At 42.1% G+C, this 26,905-nt stretch overlaps 1 protein-coding gene across 1 annotated transcript in view; it reads left to right on the forward strand.

Annotated features, from left to right (window-relative positions):
• Nucleotides 1–7,337: 7,337 nt before the first annotated feature.
• Nucleotides 7,338–26,905, forward strand: part of LOC139663474 (aryl hydrocarbon receptor-like) — a 32,050-nt gene continuing 12,482 nt past the window's right edge. The window contains exons 1-3 of the mRNA XM_071542155.1: nucleotides 7,338–7,378; nucleotides 10,464–10,651; nucleotides 24,081–24,193. Coding sequence (XP_071398256.1) covers nucleotides 7,338–7,378; nucleotides 10,464–10,651; nucleotides 24,081–24,193 — 342 coding nt within the window. The remainder of the gene's footprint in view (nucleotides 7,379–10,463; nucleotides 10,652–24,080; nucleotides 24,194–26,905) is intronic.

Raw genomic sequence — 26,905 nt, forward strand, 5'->3', positions numbered from 1 at the left:
AAGTAAACATAAGGCAAACAACCACCATTATATTTTCAGTATTCATTTTTCCTCAAAAGACCCTATCTTCTCCTAACTGACATCAGTTTGATGTTATAGTATGATGTACACCAGTGGTTCTCAACGTGGGGTCCATGGACCACCAGGGGTCCTCCAGGGGGTTCCCAGCAAACTGATGAATTGTTAAACTTCACCATTATTTGATTTACAAGAAGTTAACACAATTAGACAATGTAGAAGAATGACTGTTTTGATCATAGTTTCTCTGTTATCTCTCTACCTGCAATACAGATAGTCTCATCAAATCTCATCAAATTAGGAACTGGACTAAATTAGGGGTCCTTGATGTAAAAAAGGTTGAAAATCACTGATGTACACTATGAATTTGCATCATAAAGCCTGAAAAGGTGGATTCTGCTAATAAAAAGGTGGGGAAACTGATTTTAAGCCTTTTACACCCTCCACTACACCTTGATGGAGTCTGGAACTCCATAAAAGTAGCGGCATTAAAGTGTTTTATTGATTAAGGGGAAGTAAATCTAGTTGTAGCCTAACATAAATTCGGATATAACCCAACATACTTAAGAGTAATGTTCACACAAAGCTACATTAGTGTCACAAACAGGATCAGCCTTCTCAGACTTCATTCATTCATATTGATGAATGCTAAGAGAGAGAGCTGGTTAGGGTTAGAGCGCACAGACAGGCGAGTTTTGATCATTTACAGCAGTGATTCTCAACCTTTTTCATATCAAGGACCCCTAATTTAGTCCACATTAGAGCCACAGACCCCCATTGGATGAGATTTTGTCTCTTGGACCCAAATCTGAGCACATTTTTATTGTTAGATATGATTTTGTCCAGAATTCCATGACTAGCTATATTGTAGGTGGCGAGATAACAGTGAAACTATGATCAAAACAGTCATTCTTCTACATTCTCTAGTGAAGTTTAACAATTCATCAGTTTGCTGGGGACCCCCTGGAACCCCCTCAAGGACCCCTGGTGGTCTCCGGACCCCACGTTGAGAACCGCTGCGCTAGAGATCGCCTAAGGACGGGTGTTCTGATCAGAGGTTTCACTCTCTCCACTGTCATCTGCTCTCCTACACTAAACATTAACAACAGTATGACATGGAAAAAGGTTTTGAACCCTTGCGTTACACCACTAAATAATCACATTAACTTTAGACTGATGGCCGTGATGCCTGATGGGTATTACGGCCCTAAACATTATTCTGTGTGTAACTGATCCAACATCATTTCGTATGCTTTCACTTGCTTGAAAAACTCCTTTGGTCTCGTTGGATGTTTGGGCAGCTAGTTTACAGCTGCAATATATCAGTCGTTCAAGCCTGATGTGAATGTGATGTTCATGTCTGAAGTGTGCTCTTGTAACAGAACGCCGTTACAGCCAGAGAAACATTTGCTGAAGATATTAGTTCATATTTTGCTTTAAACCCAGTTATGAACTAACATACGCTTTGTGTTTTTTTTCCCCCGAAACTGAATCGGCCCCCGAGCCACAGTTTAAACGATCACTTGCAAAAACCACAAACTCTTGGACATGTTTCAGTTTTTTTTTTTCTTTTTTTGTTCCTGAATTATTTCCAAAGTAATCCGAAAGCCACGGCAAAAGACAGAGACGTTTCAAGGTTTGGCAGACGAAGAGCTCGCGTGCAAGAGTGATATTATGTACAGCTGATTGTATGATTGTATTTCTCTGGTTTCTTTTTCGCTCATCCCTCTCTTACTTTAAGCACTGCAGACTGTGTGCGCTTCAGCAAAACAAGAGCATGCAGTACTTGGAGTGAAAAAGTCTGTCTGGCACAAAAGGTTCACAGTTTGTATGAGATTTCAATCGCTTGCATGTTGGTTTTACTCATTTCAAAGAGTAAACTGAATACTTTTAACTGACCTAGCAATGGGATTTATATTTGAAATCTCTGATATACTGTTTCCTCTGCTTCATTTAGACGTTCATTTAGCTGTTGAGTATGTGAGGGCATTAAATTGAAACACATTCATAACCCTGACATATGTTATGCATAATACAAACATACAGTATATGCAAGTCCAAACTACGGAAGAGGATTAGGGCCACATGTGAAAAATGTATTTGAGTTCTGACTTTAAAGTCAGAATTCTGAGATTAAAGTTTAATCTTTTTTTTTTTTTTTTTTTTTTTTCACCTGACAAAACTTTTTTTTTTTTTTTCACCTGACAAAACTTTTTTTTTTTTTTTTTCACCTGACAACTTTTTTTTTTTGGTGGCCCTAATCCTCTTCCGTACAAATCTACACTAATGATCACCTAATTATGCATACAAACTGACATACATGCTTAGATACCTAAAAATACACACATACACGCACGCACACACACACACACACACACACACACACATACACAGATATGTAAACAAATACACACTAATTAACTGAAAACACTATTAAACATCAAAGGAATGATTTTGTAAACTGCTGCTTACAGCGCCATCATGTGGCCAATTACATTCAATTACATTCATATTTGCAAGGACACCAATTTGTATCATTAGCAATTCTTCTTGGAAAGCTTTAGGTCTGTAGCACAATGCCTCTCATGGGAAATGCGGAGTTATAAAACACTATTTCATAGGCCACACCCACATTGACCAATCTCAACCAAATGTCATATATAGACTAAAAATTGGCGCTTGAACGCATACAGATTTATAATTGGCTTGTCTGGTACATGTGTTCCACATTTAATGATGATTGGACAAACACACCTGCTAGCAAATTCATTGGGTAACAACAGCCAGAGTCATGGGTTTTTGTCTTCAGATTCTGTGTATCCATGTCAATAGGTCAACAAACTGAAGAAGCCTACTATAAAAAAAAAACTGTTTCAAAAAATGTAAAATGGCAGAAAATCTAATATGGCAGACCTTGATGGTCCAAAGACAAATTTGTCCCATGTGTCCCTGTGGTAGGTAATTGGCTCCAGTACTCCATGCTAACACTTTAACATACACTATAGGCTCCATGCTAACACTTTAGCATTCACTATGTTGAGTGATAACAGGCCACTAGCATTACCTCAAAAGTGAGAAAACATGAACTCTGGCAGTTTTGCCTAGAAAATTGGTAAAATGTACTAAAATATGTTACAAAATTAACACAGGCCTACTGCTTTGAACTAGCAGGGACTACTTTCCCTGTTTCCATAGGAAGTAAAGGTAATGGGCAATGGGAGACTGTGCACAGCTAAAAATCACTGTGCAACAGATGTTTGCCTGAAATAGTTCCAACAATAAACCTGGCTACATCAGCTATATTTAATTAATTCTATTTTATTTTATTATGTATGATAAAGTGTTATCATGGAGCTACTATCACTCAACATATTGTATGCTAAAGTGTTAGCATGGAGCCTACTATCACTCAACATATTGTATGCTAAAGTGTTAGCATGGAGCCTACTATCACTCAACATATTGTATGCTAAAGTGTTAGCATGGAGCCTACTATCACTCAACATATTGTATGCTAAAGTGTTAGCATGGAGCCTACTATCACTCAACATAGTGTATGCTAAAGTGTTAGCATGGAGCCATTATCACTCCACATAGTGCTAAAGTAAGTGTTAGCAAGGAAAAATGGAGCAAATACATGTGGACACATGGATGATTTTGGTATCTATTGTCATGGCTTAACAGCCAGTTGACCGATGGGACGATCTCCTAAAAACTCTGTGTGGCCTATTCCTTTAAGTTTTTATGTGGTCCTCTGCTGAGTGCATGGCTCCCCTCCAGGCTGACAGGACAACCTTGACTGTCAGAGCGATGAAAAAGACCACAGCTCTTTCTTCTCGTCCTGCCGGGCTCGGAGCATGAAAAACACATTCGCAGCTGTGGCTGGCGTCCGTCCCCCGGGACTCACTGTGTCTAAACAAACACAGAACCTCTCTTATCCCCAGCCCTGGCTCCCGGCATTCGGGAGGGCGAGGGCCCAGTGGATTTCTGCAATCCATTTGGCTTTATAGTGTCTGTAGGCCAACAACAAAAATATACATATAAACAAACTGGCTGGTCACCACTCAGGCAATTCCAAGCCAAAAGGAACGGTAAAATACAGTTGTGTTTGGTGATGTGTGTCTACTCAAGGGTAGCATAGGTTAGCATAAATGAGTGCTGTGCTGTGTGTGTGTGTGTGTGTGTGTGTGTGTGTCTTTGTTTTGTCCTTGGGATATGAACCATACAGAAGCATTTGGGAGAAGCATTTAAAATCAATAACTTCTATGTAGTGGTAAATAAAAAGCTGGGTGAAGCAGTGACCTCCAGTCGGTGATGCTCATAAGGCAAACAACTACCGAAATGAACAAAAATCAATTATATTTTCAGAAAAAAAACATTAATTTAGTACGCATTTTAGCAATTTAATCATTCATGCGAGCCTGAAAAGGTGGTAAAAGGTGGTAAATAAAAACACAACATCCCTGGTTACAAGGCTAAGGAGCCACTAACTGAGAACCAAGCAGCATGTTGGCCTAATTTCCTTTCTACATGTGTCAGGGGGTCTTCTAGGTCTTCAACACCCTAGGGGGCTTGATCTGGTCATGTGACTTCATGTATGCATTTTCCATAGCTGCAGATAGCCTGTCCTATGTCTTTGTCTGTTGTCAGATCAGAACAATCAAACAATTACGCCAAACTCTCCAAGAACAGCCTGGAAACACGTCTGCTTCACCTACATCGTGATATGCAACTAGCTTGTGTTAGCTAACGGAACTGTATCCAGTTCTGGACACTCGGTCACTCGCGTAATTTCCGGTGTTTACCGGCATTTTTATACAGAGTTCCCAACCGAAAGCTAAGTGACGTAAATTCATACACATTTCAGAAGCTAGGTATCAAATTTCATAAATATCTACACACATTTAAGCATATAAAACACTAAGTTACGAACTTAGTCACGAACAAGAAGCGGGAAGCCTTAAATCCCACTTTGGGCGACAGTTACTTCATGTAGAGAATCGGTATCGGCTGATAAATTAAAAAATAAGAGCTTTGAGTACAGAGCCTGCACTTCTTACAATTTCTGTAACATTGTGAAGGTACAGGAAGGGTTAATAAAGGGTTAATATCGAGTATATGAAAACACCGACACGGACGAAAGTAAGTGTCCGGAATTGGATACGAATTTTGAATCTCAAAAATAGGTGCGCTATCATCCATTTGCAGGGAAAATCAATTACAAGTTAAAGTAAAAGCGATATTAAACTTTAAAAAAGACAGATGGAGGATTGTTAATTTATGAGAAACTTCAGCAAAAACAGTACAGGATGAAATATATTGGTATATAATTGTGATTTTTTTGGTCATATGCTGTCCGGAATTGGATGCCCTGATGTTAGTTAGCCAGTTAGCATTTTACTGGTTCAAGACAAGTTGATTTTCATGGTTATTTGTTTCTCAAAATAACAATAAAATGTGAAATGTAATGAAATAAAATGTCATATGTGTTGCTGGAATGTAGTAAAAGTTATGACAGCTTCAGTAGGAGGAGACCTAAAAGGTGAATTTTAATATTGCATTAATGGGGAATCTCTTTATGTGTCTGACTTCCCCTTCTTTCCAGGCACATCCTTCCCCTCCGTTTCTATCTATACGACCAACTGTTTTCAGTCTCATTTTCAGCATTTTTACTGGCAAGCAAAACATACAGAATGAACAGAGTCGACTGCTGCAAATGCATTATTCATAGGCATTTGTGAAATCTGGCTATTTGTGAGGTAGGCCTATATTTTTGAGGTAAATCATCAACTAGTCTTCCAAGCTACATGAAGCCTCTTAACATGGAAAATCTACTGGCTTGGCTGTGATCAAGGACACTCAGTTTATCCATCTTTTTATTAAAAAAAAAATAGAGTTTGGCACATTTTTAGGCTGATCAGATCTTTCCCCTATGATAGTGCATAATAGTAATTATATATAGGCTAACCTTTATTTAACTAGGAAGTCACATTGAGATTAAAACCTCTTTTACAAGTGAGACCTAGCCAAGACAGGGTCAAATAGCAGCATCAAACACATAACAGGACAACAACATCAAATCACAACAGCAACAATAGGTACGACAAGAATACATTACCCTACATAATACATGTTAATATTTAGTCATGTGTTTGTTAGTTGAAGCTGCAGTTGAACTGTTGAAGTTGAACTGCAGCTAACAGTGACCACTTCCATTAGGGTATTCTAATCAAACTGATGCAACAAACAGGGATGCTTTCCTGAAAGTACATTTGATTTTTGCTTCTATTGGTGGAGCTCTTAGTTCCTTTTAACAGCACATTACAGCAGAGAAATGTGAAAATATGGGATAATTACAGATAATTACAGGTAAAAGCCTGATAGAGTCCTTCTGAATGTCAGGCTTAGTGTCTAAAATGAATTCAGGGGTTACATTATTTAAAAGTCTAACCTCTGACCCACATACAGCAAGGCCACTTAGGCTCAACATAAACCGCTACTCTGTCAGCTGGACGCTGATTGGACGGGGGGGCGGGCTCGGGAGCGCGCCGGCGTGGACGCGCTCGCCTGTGTTTCCAGGAGACTCTCTCGCGTGCCCGCGCCGATCTTCGTGCCTAAGCCGCTCGCGCGCGCCCGTCCAAATGGTGTGTCGGGACCCCGGCGTGCCCGCCAGTGGAATGCGCGCGCCCGCTTCCCCCCGGAGCTCACGCGCTAATTGGAAATAGCCTGCGCTTTGAGTGTGTGGATGTAGATTACGAGAAGTGAATAGGCATATTTAGAGTTTTTAATTATAAGTATTGACAGTATTTTGTAGTGTTGTGCACTGAGGACTACAGTTAGAGTGAGCAGTGATGGATGGGCATTTCTCTGCACACTGCGCCTCTCATAGTGCAACGGCACTGCAAATCTAGATCACCATTCTCTCTATGGGGATGAAAACTAAGCCTCGTTGTTTTTCTGCTAACAAGTTCATCTTTTGATGCGACTGATGGGACAGCCACTAATATTTTTTCCCATTTTTTAACGGATCGGACTATTTTGAATCACCGCCTGCTTGTAGAACTTATTCTTTTTTCTTATTCCTAAGTGGAGCAGCCCATAAAAAACGAGGCAAACTAGCCTAATAGTCCTGTTCCTTTTAACTTATTCCGTTTGTGTGTATTTTTTTTTTTTTTTTGCGGACTTTCTCGTTTGTTTGCAGAGGATTAGAGGAGGGGAGAACATTTCTTGGTGGCTTTATGTAGCGCAGAAGGGGAACTGTGCGTCAAGGCTGTATTTCTGAAGGATTCATCTGAGGCTTATATAAGAAAAGAGTCGTCATGTATGCCGGGCGCAAGAGGAGAAAACCGGTCCAGAGAGCGTAAGTAATTTTTTTTTCCCATTTTACATCATTATGATTTTAACTGTATTTCAGTATAAAAGAGCACTGACACTGTTTCTAAGACGCACCAGACTATGACAGGCCTTCAACGTCCCCTAATGGAATAATAGTTATAGAAAATTAAATGAAACCAACATGAATGGGCCCAATAAAGCCGTGGATTTATGTTGGATAAACAACCCTTTTGCATGTATTCACCTTCCTTAACGAAAAATCACTTTTCGTATTCATATAAGCGCTTACAATGTATCTGCGGTGCTCAATAGTGAATTTATAGTGACCTCGTTAATTTTATTTTGTATCTCCTGTGGTGTTATTATAATATTGCTATAGGGACTTGCAGTGCATCTGTGGTATAGTGACCTTTAATGCTTAAGGTGTTTTTTTAATCTCCTATGGTATCACTATAATAGTCCTATAATATTCCTATAGGGGTTTATAGTGCATCTATACTATAGCTAAATAGTGAGTTTATAGTGACCTTTTCTTACTTAACGCCATTTTATATTAGAGTTATAGCCTAAAACAGGATATTTTCTGTTTTTGTTTTTTTTGTCTAAAATATTGCAAGATTACTATAGCAATAATATTATTTCTGCATGGTTTCACTTGTGCAGTTTGACATGCGGATTCGGCCTGCAGAGGCGGATTTTAACCTTCAGAACTTAATTGTTCATCGTGTTGCGAAATCGACTAAAATCGTGCATTCGATTTATGAAAGTGTTTGGATGGGAAAATAGGCAGTGGAACTTTTCGGGGCCCCTTTACTGGGACCCCAGGCAGGCTGCGCCATTTTCTGTCAACACGCCCTTCAGCTGATCAGGCGGACAGTTTCATCCAACTCCTCATTATCTGTTTTGGGTTTTTTTTTTCTTTCCAGGGGAGCAGGTGCATTGTCCTGCAAGTCTACAAATCTGACATAACGTTTAAACTTGGATATTAAATGTAGCTCAGTTATTGCCTTAACAAAATGAACTGGCTAATGATTATATGTTAGTATTGCAGAGTTGTCATATTATTTTGGATATGGAATAACACAGATGCAGATACAGATGTGATTTATTATTATTTGGATATCACCCAGCAGCATTACATAGGCCTACCTAAAAAAAACATGTAACATTAACAAAACAATAACAAATACAAATAGGTCACAGCAGGGAAATTGGGATAATAAATGTGTATTCATATAATATATAATATCATGTATTAATAGTTAAGGCAATAATGAGCTAGAAGCACAATAATAGCCTCATGATGCCTGAATCCTAAAAATACGGCTTGGTATTTTCTTATGCCCAATAACTGGTCATTCATGATGAGAACAAATGCTAATAATATCAATGCATCAGTCTACGCACACATTGCGTTAATAAAGCGCAGGCCGCGGTGTCAACAATTCATGCTGTGAGAACATTATTGAAATGATTAGGGAGCGCATGAGTCATTTTGTCATATTATCGTATTGGTATCACACTATGGAATCCTGTATGGTAATTTTTGCTAATTTCATAATGAGGCCTATGCCTTTTTTTTTTTTTTTTTGCAGCATTTAATTGGCAATATTTCCAGCAGTAACAACAGCAAAAAAATGATTGGTCGCATTTGGCAAAATTAACTTTAAAATAGAAGGTAGAGGAAAAAATAAAATACCTACTTACCACTAAATTCTTTGAAGCTTTTTTTCCTTTTTTTCCCCAATAAATTCTACCTTATTTCACCTTTGTTTACATTTTCGGCCTCCTTTACACTGCTTCAGATTGAGACGCAGGAAGATTCCCATCGCTCACTTTACCAAAATATTAAGACTGGAGTTATCAGTGTCTTTAGAAAGATATGGTTGAATTTTTCAGGGTTATAGTGCATATTTATCATTTTAAATAATTTGTATGGAAGACAAAATCTTTCAGATTACAGGTGATGAGGTTTCTCTCAAGCAGCCACGATTTTCCACCTGAAAGAATATACACTCCAAATATTTTGTATTTGTTCTTTGCATATGGTCTCTGGATGACTTCCAGTAGTGGATGATTTCCCTTGCAGTAGGGCCCATAATATCTTCCAATAGCCTTGTGTTTAGCCAATAAGATTGCTGTGTGATTTTAAAGGTTTCAACCTCCTACACATGCGCACACCCTCCCCAAAACAACACATGCCATTTGATAGTCTGGTATCCAAAGCACCTCACAGTACCACGAGCCAGGGAAAACCCTTACAATACAATTTAAGAGTATACTATATCAGCGGTTCTCAACGTGGGGTCTGGGAACCACCGGGGGGCCTTGAGGGGGTTCCAGGGGGTCCCCAGCAAATTAATGAAGTGTTAAACTTCAGCATTATTTAATTTACAAGAAGTTAACACAATTAGAGAATGTAGAAGAATGACTGTTTTTCATAGTTTCACTGTTATCTCTCTACCTACAATACAGACATAATCATATCTAGCAATACAAATATTCTCAGATTTGAATCTGAGAAACAGAATCTCATCAAATGGGGGTCCGTGGCCCTGATGTGGACTAAATTCTCTTTGATATGAAAAACGTTGAGAATCACTATACTATCACTATACTATCTGTTTCTGGGGGGGGGGAAATGATTTAGAAAATCTGATGTGTGCAGAAATCGGATCTAGGAAAAGTCATGGAGGGACATTTTGAAAGCTGAGATATTTCAATTGTAAAAAACAAAACAGCCACCAGTGGACCATGGTTTGTCCATTCCAGTGTATCATTAAATTCTAAGAGTAGGTGTCACTTTAAAAAAAAAAAAAGTTAATATCTCATTTGGGAGCAAAACACAGCTGACTTTCCATTATTAATAAGCTTTGATTTTTCTGTGGCAATTAGAGTCGACAAGTGTTGACTGGAGAATTGAATGTTCAGTCACAGAGCTGATATGGCTCTGGGGCGTCTGTTCAAAACTATCTAAAGTGTTAAATGAACTGTGCCGGACTGATAGAAACACTGGCATCGCGTTGTTTTTTTTACACTCTTCCTTAAATGAACTCTGACTTGACTTGACTGATTTTGCCGTGACCTCTTCGCTTCCCCGTGCTCCTCAGGGTGAAGCCGCCTCCGACCGAGGGGGCCAAGTCCAACCCGTCCAAACGGCACCGAGACCGTCTGAACGGAGAGCTGGAGAGGCTGGCCAGCCTGCTGCCGTTCCCCGAGGAGGTGACCACCAGCCTGGACAAGCTCTCCATCCTCCGCCTGAGTGTCAGCTACCTGCGAGCCAAGAACTTCTTCTCTGGTAAATTTACCCTCTCTACTCTACTGCAGAGATTCTCAAACTTTTTCATATCAAGGACCCCTAATGTAGTCCACATTAGAGTCACAGACCCCCATTTCGTTTGTATTGCTAGATATGATTTTGTCCAGAATTCCATGACAATCTGTATTGTAGGTAGAGAGATAACAGTGAAACTATGATCAAAACAGTCATTCTTCTGCATTCTCTAATTGTGTTAATTTCTTGTAAATGAAATAATGGTGACGTTTAACAATTCATCCATTTGCTGGGGACCCCCTGGAACCCCATCAAGGACCCCTCGTGGTCCCCGGACCCCGCGTTGAGAACCACCGCTCTACTGAATGCGAAGTGAACCCTTATCACTTGCCATAGAACAGCACTGACGATGATTTGGCCCATCGTGTTAGAGTGGTAGTCAAATGTGGTAGATGGAGATATAACTGGAGTTATTAGAAGATTATTAGAAGATATCTCAATTATTATCTAATAAATGATGCTGTTTAATGGTTAGGTGACAGTATTCAGTGGGCTTTTTTTCCACATAAGGGCATTTTAACAGGCACTTAAGCAACATCGATCCCCAGAATCTTGGCGGATCTTTAGCGTCTTCGGCGGAGGAGTCTCGTCGGTCTGTAACAAAGAGGACGAGCTGGTCCTCGGTTATCGCTCCGCTCCCTCCAACCGTTATGAGAGTGTCACAACAGTCGAGTCGAGTCGCTCGCTCTCTACTTGCGCTGGATGTGTTTTGCTGACGCCTTCGGAGCGCATCGCATCTCATCTCATCACGTGGAGACCCGAGCAGCCCCGGCGAGAGAAGAGCCAACCGGCCTCGGCCTCGCTCACGTGACTTCATCCCCGGGAAGGGAAGGGAAGGGAAGGGAAGGGAAGGGAAGGGAAGGGAAGGGCCCTCAATATTTCATCGAGTCTCTTTTATTCGTGAGATAAGGAGATGGAGCGTTGCCTGCCGTCCATTAAAACCAACCACAGGTTCTGTAATGTATTGCCAAGGCATGGAGAAGAGTTGCATGCCAGCGGACGGATGTGTACGTTCGCCTCTACGTTATTTTAAGGCGGTGATCTTTAAAAGAGAATGCTGCAATGCGGCCCGTCGGATGCTCTCCAGGCATGAATAATTGAGAGAAACCCCAGAGTTTAAAGAATTTATGAAATGGAGGGAGAGCAATGTTTGTTTAAGACAGTGGCTTTCTGAAATGGCTGTTTGGGGTGAGACGGACAGGATACAGCGCCGGTGATATGAGTGTGTTTAGAGGGGGAAGTGGCATGTCTTTTTTATGTGTGTGTGTGTGTGTGTGTGTGTGTGTGTGTGTGTGTGGGTTCACATGTTCTGCATGTGGATAAGCTCTTGATGCCCTCAGGAAAGAGCAAATGAAAGCCCATACTGTGTGCTATAGCATAGCATCGTCAATTAAATCATAATGTAAATAGCATTCGCTTCCTTTGATAGATTGCTTTTATAAACATTGTGGATCTGTTAATAGGAGGCGTCCCATTTATTATTTCACATTCAATAGCATATGGAAGTATTTGATGGCTCTGCAGCCTGTCAGAATAAATTATTGATAGTGGATCTCACTACTAATAGGTCAAAGTGTAGCCTATAGACAGGCCCTCTTGTCTATCTGCATTAGCCTACTTCCTGGACAGTCTCTAAGTAATTAACGAGCTCAGGGCTCCTACATTAAGGAAGTGGCTCCACAGAGACGGCCCGGGCCCGTCGCCCCCAGCCGGCTCTGTGGCCGGGCATAATTTGTTGTATGTAAACAGCGTAAATACTGCTTGTCAGGCTGGGATTAGAGGTATCCCAAATCCCAAAGTGGGCGGTCTGTGGAATGATGACTCCGGTACCATTCATGCATCTATCCATGGTCGCTATTGCCTCTATATCTGGATGGGAAGAATGGTTATAAATGCTGAGAGGCCCACCTTCATAAAATATTCAAATGCATTAGAATTGAATTCAGCTCTGCTGAAGACAAGTGTCTTTTTCCTTCCAGAATATCCTCAGTACTTTTTTTGGTAAACCACAATTCATTTTAGTGATGTTTATGTTTTCTGTACTTGTCTGAGGTGTACAACAAACTTCAGTCACTGCTGTGCATGTAATCGAATATGTTTCAGGAGTTGAACAAAGCCCTGGCAGCGCCTGGTTAATCTGTCTGACAGTATTATCCAGCCCAGCTGCCATGTTTATCATTGTCAGGTCCTACACTGACCTGTCCCTAAAGAGAGGGGCGTTACCTCCCTACAATCCTAAAACCAGGGGTGGAGCTTGCCTGTGATCCATATGGGTGCAAGCTACGGTTGTGACCTCTGTCTAACCCTACAACAACATGAGCGTTTAGACATAATTTAGTGTATTTATTTACCAATTCATACATGTCATGTAAGTGCCTCAATATCACAACATGTATTTTCCAAATCTGCCATATTGCACCAACCCTACAAATTCATTTTTCTAGATTTCATCTTTGCAAATTTGTCAGTGACTGTATTAATAAAGGTTATATAAGAGTGAATTAGCGTCGGAAAATAGTTGATGATTGTTCGTCATATGCTTATTCAACTCATGAGTCATTTTTACCAACATTACTACATTCCAAGGGATTCTCTACACTGTTGGCCATGGGTGCCAGGCACCCACAGCACCCATTCAAATTCCGCTCATGCCTAAAACCCTAACACTCTAGGGTCATCCCACTCTAGATGTGGGTCTTCACCCATATGCACCATTTTCCCAGCTGCTGCCTGCCTTTTGGACCATTCCTGCCGGCTCTTTTGCCCAAAATTTGATGTATTCTACGCACATTCGCACCCAAGCCACCAAGTGCAAACACTGTTGTCGTGCTGAAAAATGGAAGTCTGCCCGTTTCCAGCCAGGAACCTCGCAACGTGTCACTTTGCGTCTCTCTGGCAGCGCCGTGGCCCCGGGTCGCAAGACGATGAATGTCGGGGCGTTTGTGTGTTTTCGTCTGTGTGTCATGCACAAGTGTCAGCTGCTTTGTGATGGCAATGTATTCTGCAAGGTTTACACTGCGGGGGGCTAAAAGCGTTTACGCCACATTACTGGTGATTTTGTAACTTTTGGAGCGGTTCTGCCAGCATGTACTTATTTTCACGGATAATTTGGTGTGGAGAATCAATGACGCGCTTATTATCAGTGGATCGCGCAAGTTGCTTTCTCTCCCTTCCTCTCTCCACCTCTCTCTTTCTCTCTCGCCGTGTGGGTTTTATTCAAATGAGTCAGCATTTCAAAAGTGTGTGTGTTCTCCTTACCATGAAATGCCGAAAACGGACGCGATCGCACCCACAACGAACATCAGATCTGGCTGTGGTTTCCAGTGTTTCCTGCTCCCCCTCTCTAAATGGGCCTCTCCTGCTGTGCTAGCTGCCCCCACACTAATATCTGAAGACAAGATTCACTTTGTTTATGTTTCATCCCCCGCAGTCACATTTCAGGCTTTCCATCCACCTTGGAAAGCAGCTACAGTGGACAGCGAATTTTACGGTGATATTTTCTTCACTGTATTTTTGTATCTGCTTGAAACTGAAAGTAATTAAGGACATTTGGCAAAAGTCAAACTGAATAACTATTAGACCTCTACAGTTCAGGTCGTCCTCCAGCGTGAGGATCGGTCACTTCGTCGTGTTTTTGAGTCGGGGTGAAACCCCATGTCTCTTTACAGTGGAGGAAGGCTGAATGACATCCAGAATGACACCGCTAAGCCTATAAGAGCAGTGTTGGCATTCTTGGAAGAGTTGACATTGCCAGGAACCAGGGGGGAGATTTGATTCCCCCAACAGAGGACACTTATGAATGTGAACAAATTGCTCGCAACTGCAGACAGCAGTAGCCTTGAGGCCTGAGAAGCGGTCTATCTGTTGTGGGATATGTTGCAACTGCTGAACCCTCCTTAGGTCCGTAGGTACGCAATGACTCTGCCTCCTTAAATGGAGTCATGTGCTATTTTGGCACCCGTTTGTCGGAGTAAGCTGAGTTTTCGGGCTAAAGCGGCATGTGCGTCTGATTTGTGTGTTCTGGAAAGGCGCCCCGGCTTGCAGGAGCGTGTTGCGCCAAGCAGAGCTGGCGTCACGTGACGGCTGTTGCGTAATGCCTCACTCTCTAAATGACATATCAAATGGACGTGATTTGGTTGAGAGCATCTGCTAACAAAGAGAGTTGTGTTTCGCGGATCGTGGTGCAACCTGTAGAGGATCGGAGATGAAAGGTTGATTAATCCAGCGATGATATCATGGGGGAATGCTTGTTGTTGTTACTGCGGTGAACTGCGGGCCTTTGAAACTGTACTGTAAATATAGATGGAGGATTAGGATGAATAATCCCTCTGGACTGCAACGGGATTCAGTTTACCGCGGTTTGATGTTGCCCAATGTGTCGACCTGATGCAGGAACAAGCAGTTGGAAATAACATAGGGTCACAAACAAGTACAGTATATAACTTGAACATACAGTATACTGTACTATCGACAGTGAACGTTACAAAGTCTTTCATTGAATGGTAACGTAATGTAATGCAATGTAATGGCCTATCAACTTGTATTTCTACTTGAGTTGCAAGCCATGAGGAACAACAAATGACATTGCGGGTAGAGGGGAGATTAATTTTTCACAAGTTTCCATAAGGTGGACCATTATATCCATTGTGAAAGCCACCCGCTTAAAATGTCTTCCATAAATAGATAGATGGCAAACATGGACTTGCACAGCACACACGTTATGCAACTCCCAGCGGATCAGGCCGTGGTTATAGAAAATGAATTATGTAAAACACTATTCTCTTTAATAGGGTGTAGCTTTGTTGTGCACAGTACGTTTACTATAGCACACTGACATACCAGCCTGCGTTTAATCCTTCAGAACCAAACATCGCTCCACTCTTTCAAAGCAGTGGAAATGCTCTCGGCGAGAGAGGCGAAGAGGCGGAATTCACAGTCATCAAATCAAATTAGTTTATTTACATCTGCTGAACATGTTGCTGTATGCATACCATCTGACAAAAATCAGCATTTCTGAACCCCCCCCCCCCTTAACCGCTCATTATGTAATGGAAGGCTCAAATTGTGAGACCGGCACTGTTTTAATGAAATTAATTTCCCCATACATTGCCGCCATGACACGCGATAAGAAACGGCACGCAACTGTGAATGTCTGTCGGAGCCGCGGTCTGTTGATGTATCCGGAGTAACCGTCCCGCTGCCGCTGAGTCGTTACGAGTCGCTGTGAAAGTCTTGTGACACGTCATGATGCCCGGCGACGAAAGCTCCGGTTTTCGGGGATGGGGCTTTCTCCCCCCTTTCCCCTCCCCCTCCTTCCCTGTAGGTCATCCGCATGCAGATGAAAGGCGGAGCTATCTGGGCTAAATGATCAGCAGTGGGTCATCCCTTTATGCCGACCCTCCCTCCCTCTTTCTCTCCCTCCATCGTTCCCCTCTCCCTCCCACCCACTCCCAGGCTTAGCCGAAACCCCCATCCCCCCAGCTCGCCGATGGGGGGATAGGGCGCTTTGTGGAATGCGGGCCACCAAAGGGGAAACCTGGTAATCGGTAATGACCCCCCCCCCCCTCTCTCTCTCTCCACCCCACCCCGCCCCCAAATCCCATCACTCCTCGCCACCTCCCCGCTCCTCTGGAATAGCCTCTCATAAGCAAATATGAGACCATGTGATCGCGAAATCTCGGGAGACACGAAAGCAGCATAGTGTGCGTGCTTCCCCCCCCCCTGCATTAGTGACCGCGTGTTCATGTTCAGCTTGTATATGTGTGTGTGTGTGTGTGTGTATGTGTGTGTGTGTGTGTTTGTGTTGCGTGCATCCATGTGTATGTCAGTGGATGCGGGGGTGTGTGCATCGCGTGTTCATTTACTGCAGTGTGCAGAGGGCGAGGGAGTTGAAATGTTCTATATTTACTCGCTGCCAGTCAGAAAGAAGGCCATTCACACACTGGTAGAATAATTAACACACAAACACACTCACACATATGCACAGGCCGGCGCTGTGTGTGCACGCATGTGTACGTGCCGACACGCTCATTGGCTCTCTGTCTCTAAGCCGTTGTGTCTCTGTCAGGGGCGGAAAGACGACCAAATTATCCCACTCAAGTAGAAGTAGGCCTACTGTTACTCCGCTGATATCTTACTTAACGTAGAAGTAAGTATTTATCGGTGTAAAAATCGTACAAGTAGCCAACAAGTAACAAGTAGCTCATTCAAAAAGTAAACATTAGCTACTAACTTATTTAATAAAAAACAGATATTGCTACAGGAGACATTGCTACAGTGGAGCCAAAACAAAAAAAGTCGACCTAACTTTGATCGGCTGTTGTAAATATCTTTTGATAGTGGTGATGTCATCCCATAAATCTGAAAATAAAGAGATACTTGCACTACTAAATAGATCTCCTCAAGAGCTTTTACTTGATATATAGATATAATATTCCCCCAAAATACCCCCCTCTGGTCCTCAACATAATCTTTCTCATGCAATGTAAAAAGGACACAGAGTTCAATATGTGGCATTGCATATGTTTTTTATAGACTGTTACAAAAAATTTTTTTGAAATTAATGATTCATGTGATTTAAAAAACTGAAATTGCCCATATTATTCAAGAATGTGAATGTTTCTTTTACTGTTAGCTAACCAACGAGCTAGCTAACTAGCGAACTAGCTAGCACAACCAGGCAAACACAAATAAGCTGGATGGTTGTTAGCTAAACTGCTATCATGGATACATTTCAGCGTTTAATGTTACAGTTAAGCATGTCCTCAACATGTTTGAGCAAGTTTGATGCAGCAGCATTTTACATTTGGCTAGTTTCAGACGCAATGCTAACGGAGAACCTACAAAATTTCTACTCCGTAATGGATGTGATTTAAAATTCATTCAAAACATATCACTACAAAACCAAACCGCTTAATTTTATCCCTGAAATGTCCTTAATTTCTCCAATTTCTTTCTACATAAACATTAATTATCCATTAAAAATAGCTTTAAAAAAGTAAGGTTAGTATCATGGGGTTATATGGGATTTATTCATGGGTTGATTCACAGAGATGTTAGTAATTAAGATTTTTCATGCGTTTTGTGCATGGTTTACTGGGTTATTGCGTGGAAATTAATGGAAAAGTTCCTGTCTCCTTAAATTAAAGATTAAGGGGATGTTAAGGAGGTTTTGATGGAATGTCCTCCATTAATAACCCCCTTAACTAATTTTAATTTTAATTAATTTTGCATGAATTAAGGGGTGAATTTATGTAAATTCATGAAAATGTAAGGTTATTTTAAGGGATTATTTAAGTAAAAGTGAAATTACTGACTTCCAAAATTTTCTTTTTAAAATACTCAAAAAAGCTACTCAATAACAGTAATGAAAGTAATTTGTTGCCCTGTGTAGATGTACTGTACATGCGCTCACCCTTGCTGCCTGGTGTCCCCTGCCAGGCTGGATGGGTCCTGGCAGGGATCCAAAGTAAACCTCAGCGCTTGGCTCCGCCTCCTTCCAGTAGGCCGACGTAACCAGTGGCTCGCCCATATGGGCCATCTGGGTGGGGCTGTTCCTCTAATCGCCAATCAACACAGCGGTGACAGCCTTCTAAAAGGGGTTTCTGTCACGATGGCCCCGTCCCCCATGGGCTTAATGCGTTTGGTTAATGCCATCCAAATATAGCACTGTTTCATGATTCAGATTCCTGCTTTTGTTGTCCCATGTGACTTGCCAGCAGAGACATGCAATATGTGGCGTAAACAAACAAGTCAGCTCTATATGCTATATGCATGGCTGTGAAAAGCCAAAGCAGCAGTTTGGAAGTGGAGCATGTTTATCAATGAAAGGGCATTACTATTATAATAGAATTATAATAGAGTCTTATTCGTAACTGTGCTTAGATTTGTAATCAAAATTCGTACAGAACCAGGGTTGTTTCGATGTGTAGTTAATTTGGAATAAAAAAAATATTTTAGTGTGCAGATTTCCTGTTTCATCTGAAGTGGCGACAAGAAGGTATTTCATGCAGTGAGCAGTGAAGAGATTTCTGTGTACAAACAGTAATCTGAAATCTAATTTTATTTTATTAGCAGATGTTTTAGCAATAGTAGAAGAGCAGCAGAGTAGAAGCAGAAGAAGAAGAATACAGGAGCCCGATCAAAATTCTCGCACAAAATCCAGGGTTGCAGTGTTTATGAGTGAACTGCAAGCATATGCATACCATTCACAAAGCACACAAATGAATAGAGACTGTATAATGCATAGACAGAATGGGGCACTTGCACTGGCCATGCATAGCTAATGTTAATGACTTGGGCTTGGTGGAAAATTGGGAAGATGTATTAATGACAGGGAGTTAATAATAATGCTAATAATAATAATAATAATAATAACAATAATAATAATAATAATAATAATAATAAATTGTCCTCTAATATTCTTGTAAGCACTATGGCATACGTTTAGAAATCATGTTAAAACGCAGTTTCTACCTGCACAACTCTGTATACCTGAAAATAATTCCACGATGGCCGGCAAGAGAAATCTCAGCTGGTGTTCATTTTAACAGCAATTTCATTTGGCCTGCAACAGTAACATTTTATCCAAAATCTTGTCTGTGACTGGTGGCAAAGTGTTTATTAAGTCTCTCTTGGCAGGGTCTTGTGTGTGTTTTTGTTACCAAGTGTACGTCGCGGCCTTTAATGACGCTGTGCAAGGATGCCAGGATCACATGTAGGGATTGGGCAGGAAATTAACGGGGCACGAGCACAGAACATCCCCGCTAATCCTGTTGTAAATAGCATGATGGCACAAATTGAAAATTGACAAATATTTGACAAATGTTTGTGTTTTTGGATCCAGTTTGCTGTGAGAATGAATCCCCAACATACCCTGTGGCCCGGGCTCTCCGTGGAGCGGCGTCATTAAGCCTTATGCAGGTGGTGGCTCCGTGATGAAGGCTTGGAGCCGAGCCAAGCTGGCCTCTGGGTCAGAGTCCCAGGAGGGAAGGTTTGTCTTCTGGAGGTGTCTATGGCTGGACTTATTTTGGTTTAGCAACTCCATTTGGTTCTGTTAAGGTCCAATAGAGGCTTTGCAACCATGGAGGTCCATTAGAGAATTCATTTCATCTATTGAAATCTGTCCCAAACGCCAAGGCGGGACAGAGAAACAACCCTAACCCTGGACAAGTCTCCAGGGTTAGGGTTAGGAAGCCCACGCAAACATGGGGAACACATGCAAACTCCAGATTCGAACCCGGGATCTTTTCGCTGTGAAGCAACAGTGTTAACAACCAAGCCACCATGCCTCCGCTATTGGAGAATCGGACTTGACTGTGCACCACAAATAATGGAATTGAATATGTAACACACTGGCTAGAAAAAGACAGATATTTCAAAATTGTTGGGTTGTTGTGGTGAAGGTTCAGGTCAGCACATTAAGATTATAAGTGAATAGTCAGATAAAGTAATTTTGTTTCCAAATTTAGGTTACTGTGACACCGTAAACGGTCTTGTCTTTAGCCCTAAGCCGCCTTTACACAGCTGACCCGGCTAAAAATGCCGTAGCAGAGCCGGGGTAGAAGTAATAATGATCAGTTTCCTCAAGCGTTCTTTATCCAGCTTTTACCTGGTATGGTCATCTCCACCCTGCGGGAAACCCTGGAAACCTTGGAAAGAATCTGGAATTTCTTGCACTCCCACACTTCCATAGAGCTTGAAGTAGAGTTCTGTTGTCCAGGTCCACCACAACACTCATCCAGCCACATCATTGCCACCTCCACGGCCAACACCACACGCTGGAAAAATGCCCCGCAGACGGTTGGAGTGCACGGCCCTTTCACAAACTGTCTGATTTTCAGGGTCACTGCTTGTTTGTCAGGTTTGCTCAATCAAATTCTGGAGCTGACACGTTAGCAGTGGGCCGGTGTGGGGCCCTGTGAGAGAAAGCTCTCGGCTCTGAGTGATCACAAACAACACCGTTTCTACCATTGGATTCAGTGGTAATATTCATAAAGCTTTGCATCATTGTATGAAGTAATGCAGCTTTGGAAGCACGTTCACAGGCCTGCCTGACACCGAATCAATGATTTATATTGCTCTGATGAAAGATTAAAACAACACACTTATGGTGATGGCCAGTTTCCTGAACCGTAGTAGATACAACCTGATCTTAGTATGAAAAGCACCTTATTTTCATTGATGAAGTCAAGGCATGAATCCATTAGCCACAGTGATTGGTGACCAAAAAACAGCTAATTCACTTTATAGCAGCCAAAGTAGTTTTTAGAATAGAAAAGACCGTCTGAAAAAACCTGGGTTGCCTGCCCATGTCGTATTAGGTGACTTTGGAGTTTTGATGTACAGTATATATTCCTTGCTGGCCAGTACCTCTGGAGCTCCATTATGCTAAGATAAGCATATTTGGGAAAGCCAAGCTGTTCACTGCAATGCACTGGAAACGCCCCTGGGTGATTGCCGGAGCGCTATTATGCCACATGTATGTAGTGGGCAATGTAAATTTTTAATTTTGTACACCGCTGCCCACTGAAGCCTGATAACAAGATCTGCTCTTTGTCCTCCTCTGGCCATTCAAGAGGCTTTGTGTTGGCCCACTTTTCATGGCTGGATTACGCTGCGGTAGCTACTGCTTACCTGCGGTTTCTTATGTTTAACTCCCAAAGCACAAACAAGAGGAGCCGACAGTCACAGAGACGCAAACAATAGCCAGTGCACATGGTTATCTGCCAGACCAGCTGAATCAGCCAAGATGATACAAGCTGACATAAAAGAATCACAAATTATCATTTTACTTCAGTGACCCCCCCCCCCCCCAGAAAAAAAAAGTGACACAAATGGTACTCTACTCCAGGATTGCACCTTTAATATAAGATTTCTTGTGAAAACAAAGGTTGGCCTAAACAGGGAGGTTTCCGTTTTTTCTTGATCATGGATGTGCTTTGGAGTCTACATAAGAGACCGTGCAACGCTCTACAATGACTTTCTACAATGGTGTCAACAACAACAACAGAGCTTAGCTAGAGAAACAGCTCTCAGGATCACTGCACTGAGTTGCCATAATGACATTACATTGTGCCTGTCATGCAATTTATGTCAACAGATCACAACAGTCTGAATAAAAAGGTAGGACAAAGAGGGTGAGGCTGCAATGAAATCCACAAGGAACATTGGCGTGACTGTGGATTCAGCCTTATAAAGCCAGTGCGGATGGGCCTACCTGTGTATTCAAAAAGCACGGCAGAGGCATACTCATGCATGCTACAACTCTGCCATCCCGAGTAGTGGGGTGTGCAGTTACATAAGATAAAACACAGAGAGAGAGAGAGCAGAAAACCTCAAGAGGATTATATCTCTCAGGATTATATGTCTCACTTCTGATGAATTACAGCTAAGGTAGAATGTGTGAGCCCTACAGATATCTCATGAATCATTGCCTCACAAGCAATATCATGAGGTGAAGATGATATGATGGCATATCTAACGCTTTTCCCACCCCATCTCCTCACAAATACGTTGGATTATGTTCCTGCGTTGGCCATAAGAGTTAAGCAGGGTATTTGATAAAGTGGGTCCAAGGTGGGGATATGGGAATAAGGTCAGGGGTGTCCAACCAAAGCCCTGTCCCGTGTGAAGGGACAAGCCATGTCAGGCTCCCACACAAAGCCCATATGTCATCAAGTGTCTGCTCTTGGCACTCCTAACACTGGTCCGCCCCACCCCGCAAATACGCTCCTCGTTGACCCCCTCGCAGACAACAAAGGACCTGACCCAGAACCCAGTCACCCAATCATGTCAAGACATCACCTTCGGGGTCGAGGGTCATAATGGGTCACAGCATGGTGTTCCTACGGGGGTCAGAGATTAATGTGCTTGACCGCTGCTCTCTTTCTCATGACATCATTCTCATCGTCTCGCTTCATTCACCGAGCGCTCCCATTTAACTGATGCAACAGAGATAGATGGGATAGCTGCTCGGCCAGAATGAGCTGATGACATTGTTTGGGATGCTTGGTTTGAGAAACATAACGCTGTTAAACATCGCAATAACTTTCAACTGTCTGTATAGCAAGTAGTATTACAGTGGAGTTTATTTTCTAAGGATAATGTCTCAGCAGCCTTTGTCCGATGTCGATCATATAATCCTGCAGAGTTTCTGGCACATCTTTAGGTGGCACACAAGGTCTCAGCCAAGGCTCAGTCCACCAATTTACTAGTGCACACTCTCTTTGGATCAAGATAATATCAAGGAAACCATTTATGCGTGAGCGGCGCCCCTCCTCTTTTTCAACCCACCAGCCTGCTAACCCCCTCGTACGCCTTCAGCACCAAGCTGGATGGAGCATCCTCTCTCTCTCTCTCTCTCTCAAAAAAAAAAAAAAAAGTTATGATGTCACGCTGGGAAAAGGAGAATCCCATAAGGATGAGAACAGCTGGGGCCACCAGCCAATGAACAAGTCGGAAGCAGTGGGGGGTGGGTGTGGGGTGGGGGTGGGGGGCAGCGAGGCCGGAGAGGAGAGGAGAGGAGAGGGGAGGAGGAGCCATGTGGGATGAAGGGTGGGGGGGGGGGGGGGGGGGGGTGCAAACTGAGCGAGCAGCAAAGTGCAAAAATAGTGACGCCTGAAGGAATTGTCGCCTCATCTCACTCTAACGTGGCGTTAACGCTTCTCCGGGAGAGAGAGAGAGGGACAGAGATAGCTCTTCTTCGACAATGCTGATGTTTTCTCATCATTTTTGCCAGTGCACATGTGCAGCACACACACACACACACACACACACACACACACACAGGAGCGAATGCGAGGGCACGTTTGCAGAATAACATCCAGCGCGTTCCAGATGTTAGCATATCAACGCTTTCTACACAAGAGATATTTAAAGATGGAGCATCGCTTCCGACTGGCTGACTTTCAAAGCTACACTTCACTTGTCATGGACTTCTGACACACTTAAATTGAAATGTGAAATGAGAGATCAGGGAGTAGAGGGCATGGAAGATGTCGAGAGTGAAATATATTTGTACCAAACAGAAAGCTCACATCGCTGTTATGATGTCAGACTGCCACAACAGAGCTTCTCAGCAGACAGCAACAGCGTGCAGTTTGTTTTTCTATATCGTCGGTGTGCTGATGTCACGGTTCCCGCACAAAAAATCACGATGTAAGCAAGTTAGACAAGATAAAAGGTCTGGATTTGGAGAGTAATTTCATGAGATAGTATCGGATGAATCTTTAATGAGCCGGGATCAGGCGCGCATGCAGCGTGTTTACTGTACTAAACATAAGGCATTCTGACATTCACAGCAGTGCTTTGCAAACATTATTACAGGACTAAAGCCGGTTTCCCTCTCCCCACCAACTCCCCCCACCCCCCCCACCCCCCTCTCTGCCTGCAGTGGCCCTGAGCAGCCGAACCTGCAACGGAGTGGTTCCCAATGGTGAGAATAACGACAACGCCAAAGCCACGGGGTCGGACTCTTGGCTGCCTGAAGGCGAGCTCTTGCTGCAGGTCAGTATTAAAGGTGTAAATAAAAATAAATCATAACCACATTAATTTTGAGACATTAGTATAATTACCGTAAACAAACGAGACCATCGCCGAGAAGACTGTCAGCCTCTACACCGCACCAGCAGGTGGGATTACGGCACAAAACATGAAGAGGGCACTGTTCTTCCAGAGCAAATGATGTATTGACTGATTCTGATTATCTATCTATCTATCTATCTATCTATCTATCTATCTATCTATCTATCTATCTATCTGTCTGTCTGTCTGTCTGTCTGTCTGTCTGTGATTTTCTTTTCCTCCACAGCTCACTTGAAAACTTCTGATGTATTTTGATGCTATGGTGCTAAAATATTTGATCAAAAGCACTCATTTTTATTTACTATATCCAAACACCTAAACAATTATGTCAGACATAAATTTGAGGGACTATCAGCAATGATGGGCAACTCTGTTAATTTAATCTGTGTCTGGACAGCTCTTATGCTCTTTTTTTTTTTTCCCCCTGACAAGTGCCCAAAATCTATTTAGGCTGATGACAGAGGATCAGGGCAGCTTACCAGTCAATATGTCTGGTGCTGTCTGTCTGTGCCCTTATGAAATGTTGGTGCACTGTTTGGACAAATGAGTCAGCTAAACTGCTGGGTAAAAGTGACCCTGGGACTAAACGCTCTCTAAATTAGATAAGCACTTCTGAGAGAATACATGCCTAAATATGGATCCTTTTAAATGGAAATGGGACTATTTCAAGCATGACTTCTGTTTCAAAGATCAGACAATTTTTTTGCCGACAGCTGGACTACGATTTATCTCATGTAATTAAGTTTCAAAAACCATCTTAATCATTGTGTATGCAGCAAAATTGCCAGTGTTAATGTAAATCCAAGAGTGTAAAAATCACCAGTGTTTCTATTAGTCCACGCACATCAGAGTTAATCGAACATTTCAGATAGATTTGAGAGCCATGTCAGCTCAATGAGTGAGCAAACAACTCTTCGATCAACACTTGTCAACTGCAAATAATTGTCACTGAAAAATCAACACTTGGAAACACGCTGGAAATTGTACTATGTCATTACTTATTTACTCCAGCTGAATCCCAGGACACAATAATCCCACATGCAAAAAGAGACAATTGACATTTTCCATTCAAGTGGAACCTGAAAAAATGTGCTCCTGATTCATGGCAGTTCTGTGCCCTCTTTACTGTACTGTATGTGTGATTGAGTGGGGGGAGCGAGCTAGCTGGCTGCCAAATCTTTTTGGGATCTGCTGGAGTCATTGATTTTCCAGTCCAGTTCCTCCCAATGTGCACCACACTGGCATTCCACAGGACTGGAAACAGCCTGCCTGCCATACCCTGACGACCTTGCAAGGGGAGGTTTCATTATTATGATAAACCTACATCTCCCCGGCTTGTTGGTAATGAGGGACGAAAGCTCATTTGGAGAGAAAGACTTAGTCAGGAGGTGAGCGAGGGACGGAAGAAGAGAAGGACAGTGGAGGAGGAAAGTGAGGGCTATTTCTGACCCGAGCCTTGAGTTGGTTGGTTTCTTCCCCGTGCCTCACGTCAGACGCTGCTGAATTATAGAGGAGCTGTGAGCGCATCAATTATTCAGACCCAGAAAGAGAAGGAAAGATAGGCAGAACGTATTAATTGTGCTTTCGCTTTTCACTGTCATCGTTGAAAATAAACACAAGCAAGAGCATCCTGGGTTATCTTTCAAAAAGCGAACCGGCAGCAGCCCGATCTTATGAACGCGGGTCCGTCTCTTGCGTAATGAAATTTGGAAATCATCACTGTCCAAATTAAATTATTTGCAGCTGTGAGGTCAATGAGTACACATGAGTAGACTATCTGGCATTAAGGGATGTGGCCTCGTTTCCGGCAATTGCACAGTCTGTGACCTCGCATTAATTGCTACCAAAAAAGATCATCATTTCTGTGTTTAATGGTTCTTTAAAAGATCAAGCTCGGGAGAACAAAATTGTCACATCAGGAAAAAGAACAAAACAAAAGCTGCTAGTCAGAAATCAGGCCTTCTGCTACTGTGTGGCCATTTGGCAACACCACAACCCTGTTTCCTTGTAGGAAAAATCCATCCTAAAACACTTAAACACTATTAAAAACAGCTGTTGGCGATGTATCTTGCATTTCTGGGTCAATTTTGTTTGATGGTGTATTTTTCTTATTCCCATGGAGATTTGGCCGAACATAGACATGATATCACGTCACGATATATCCAGCAACTTCGATACGATACAATGCAATACAATACAATACGTACAATACAATGCAATACAATACAATACGTACGATACAATACGATACAATACAATACGTACGATACAATACATACGATACAATACAATACAATGCGATACATGTACAATACAATACGATATGTACAGTACGATACAATACGATACGTAAGATACAATACAATACATACAATACAATACGATATGTACGATACTATACAATTCGATATGATACGTAAGATACAATACGATACAATATACGATACAATACGATACGTACGATACAATATGATAACGTATGATATGATACAATACGATACGATACAATACAATACGTACGATACAATATGATAACGTATGATATGATATAATACGATACGATACAATACGAACTGGAGTTTGATATAAAAATTCTTCAGCGACCTAAAACATCAACGGTAAACATCAGGTTTT

This window comes from Centroberyx affinis, unplaced genomic scaffold (assembly GCF_046629955.1).
Source record: "Centroberyx affinis isolate AG114_WGS23_722 - 3 ecotype Tasmania unplaced genomic scaffold, CSIRO-AGI_Caff_v1 ptg004026l_1, whole genome shotgun sequence".
In the NCBI taxonomy this organism is placed as follows: Eukaryota; Metazoa; Chordata; class Actinopteri; order Beryciformes; family Berycidae; genus Centroberyx; species Centroberyx affinis.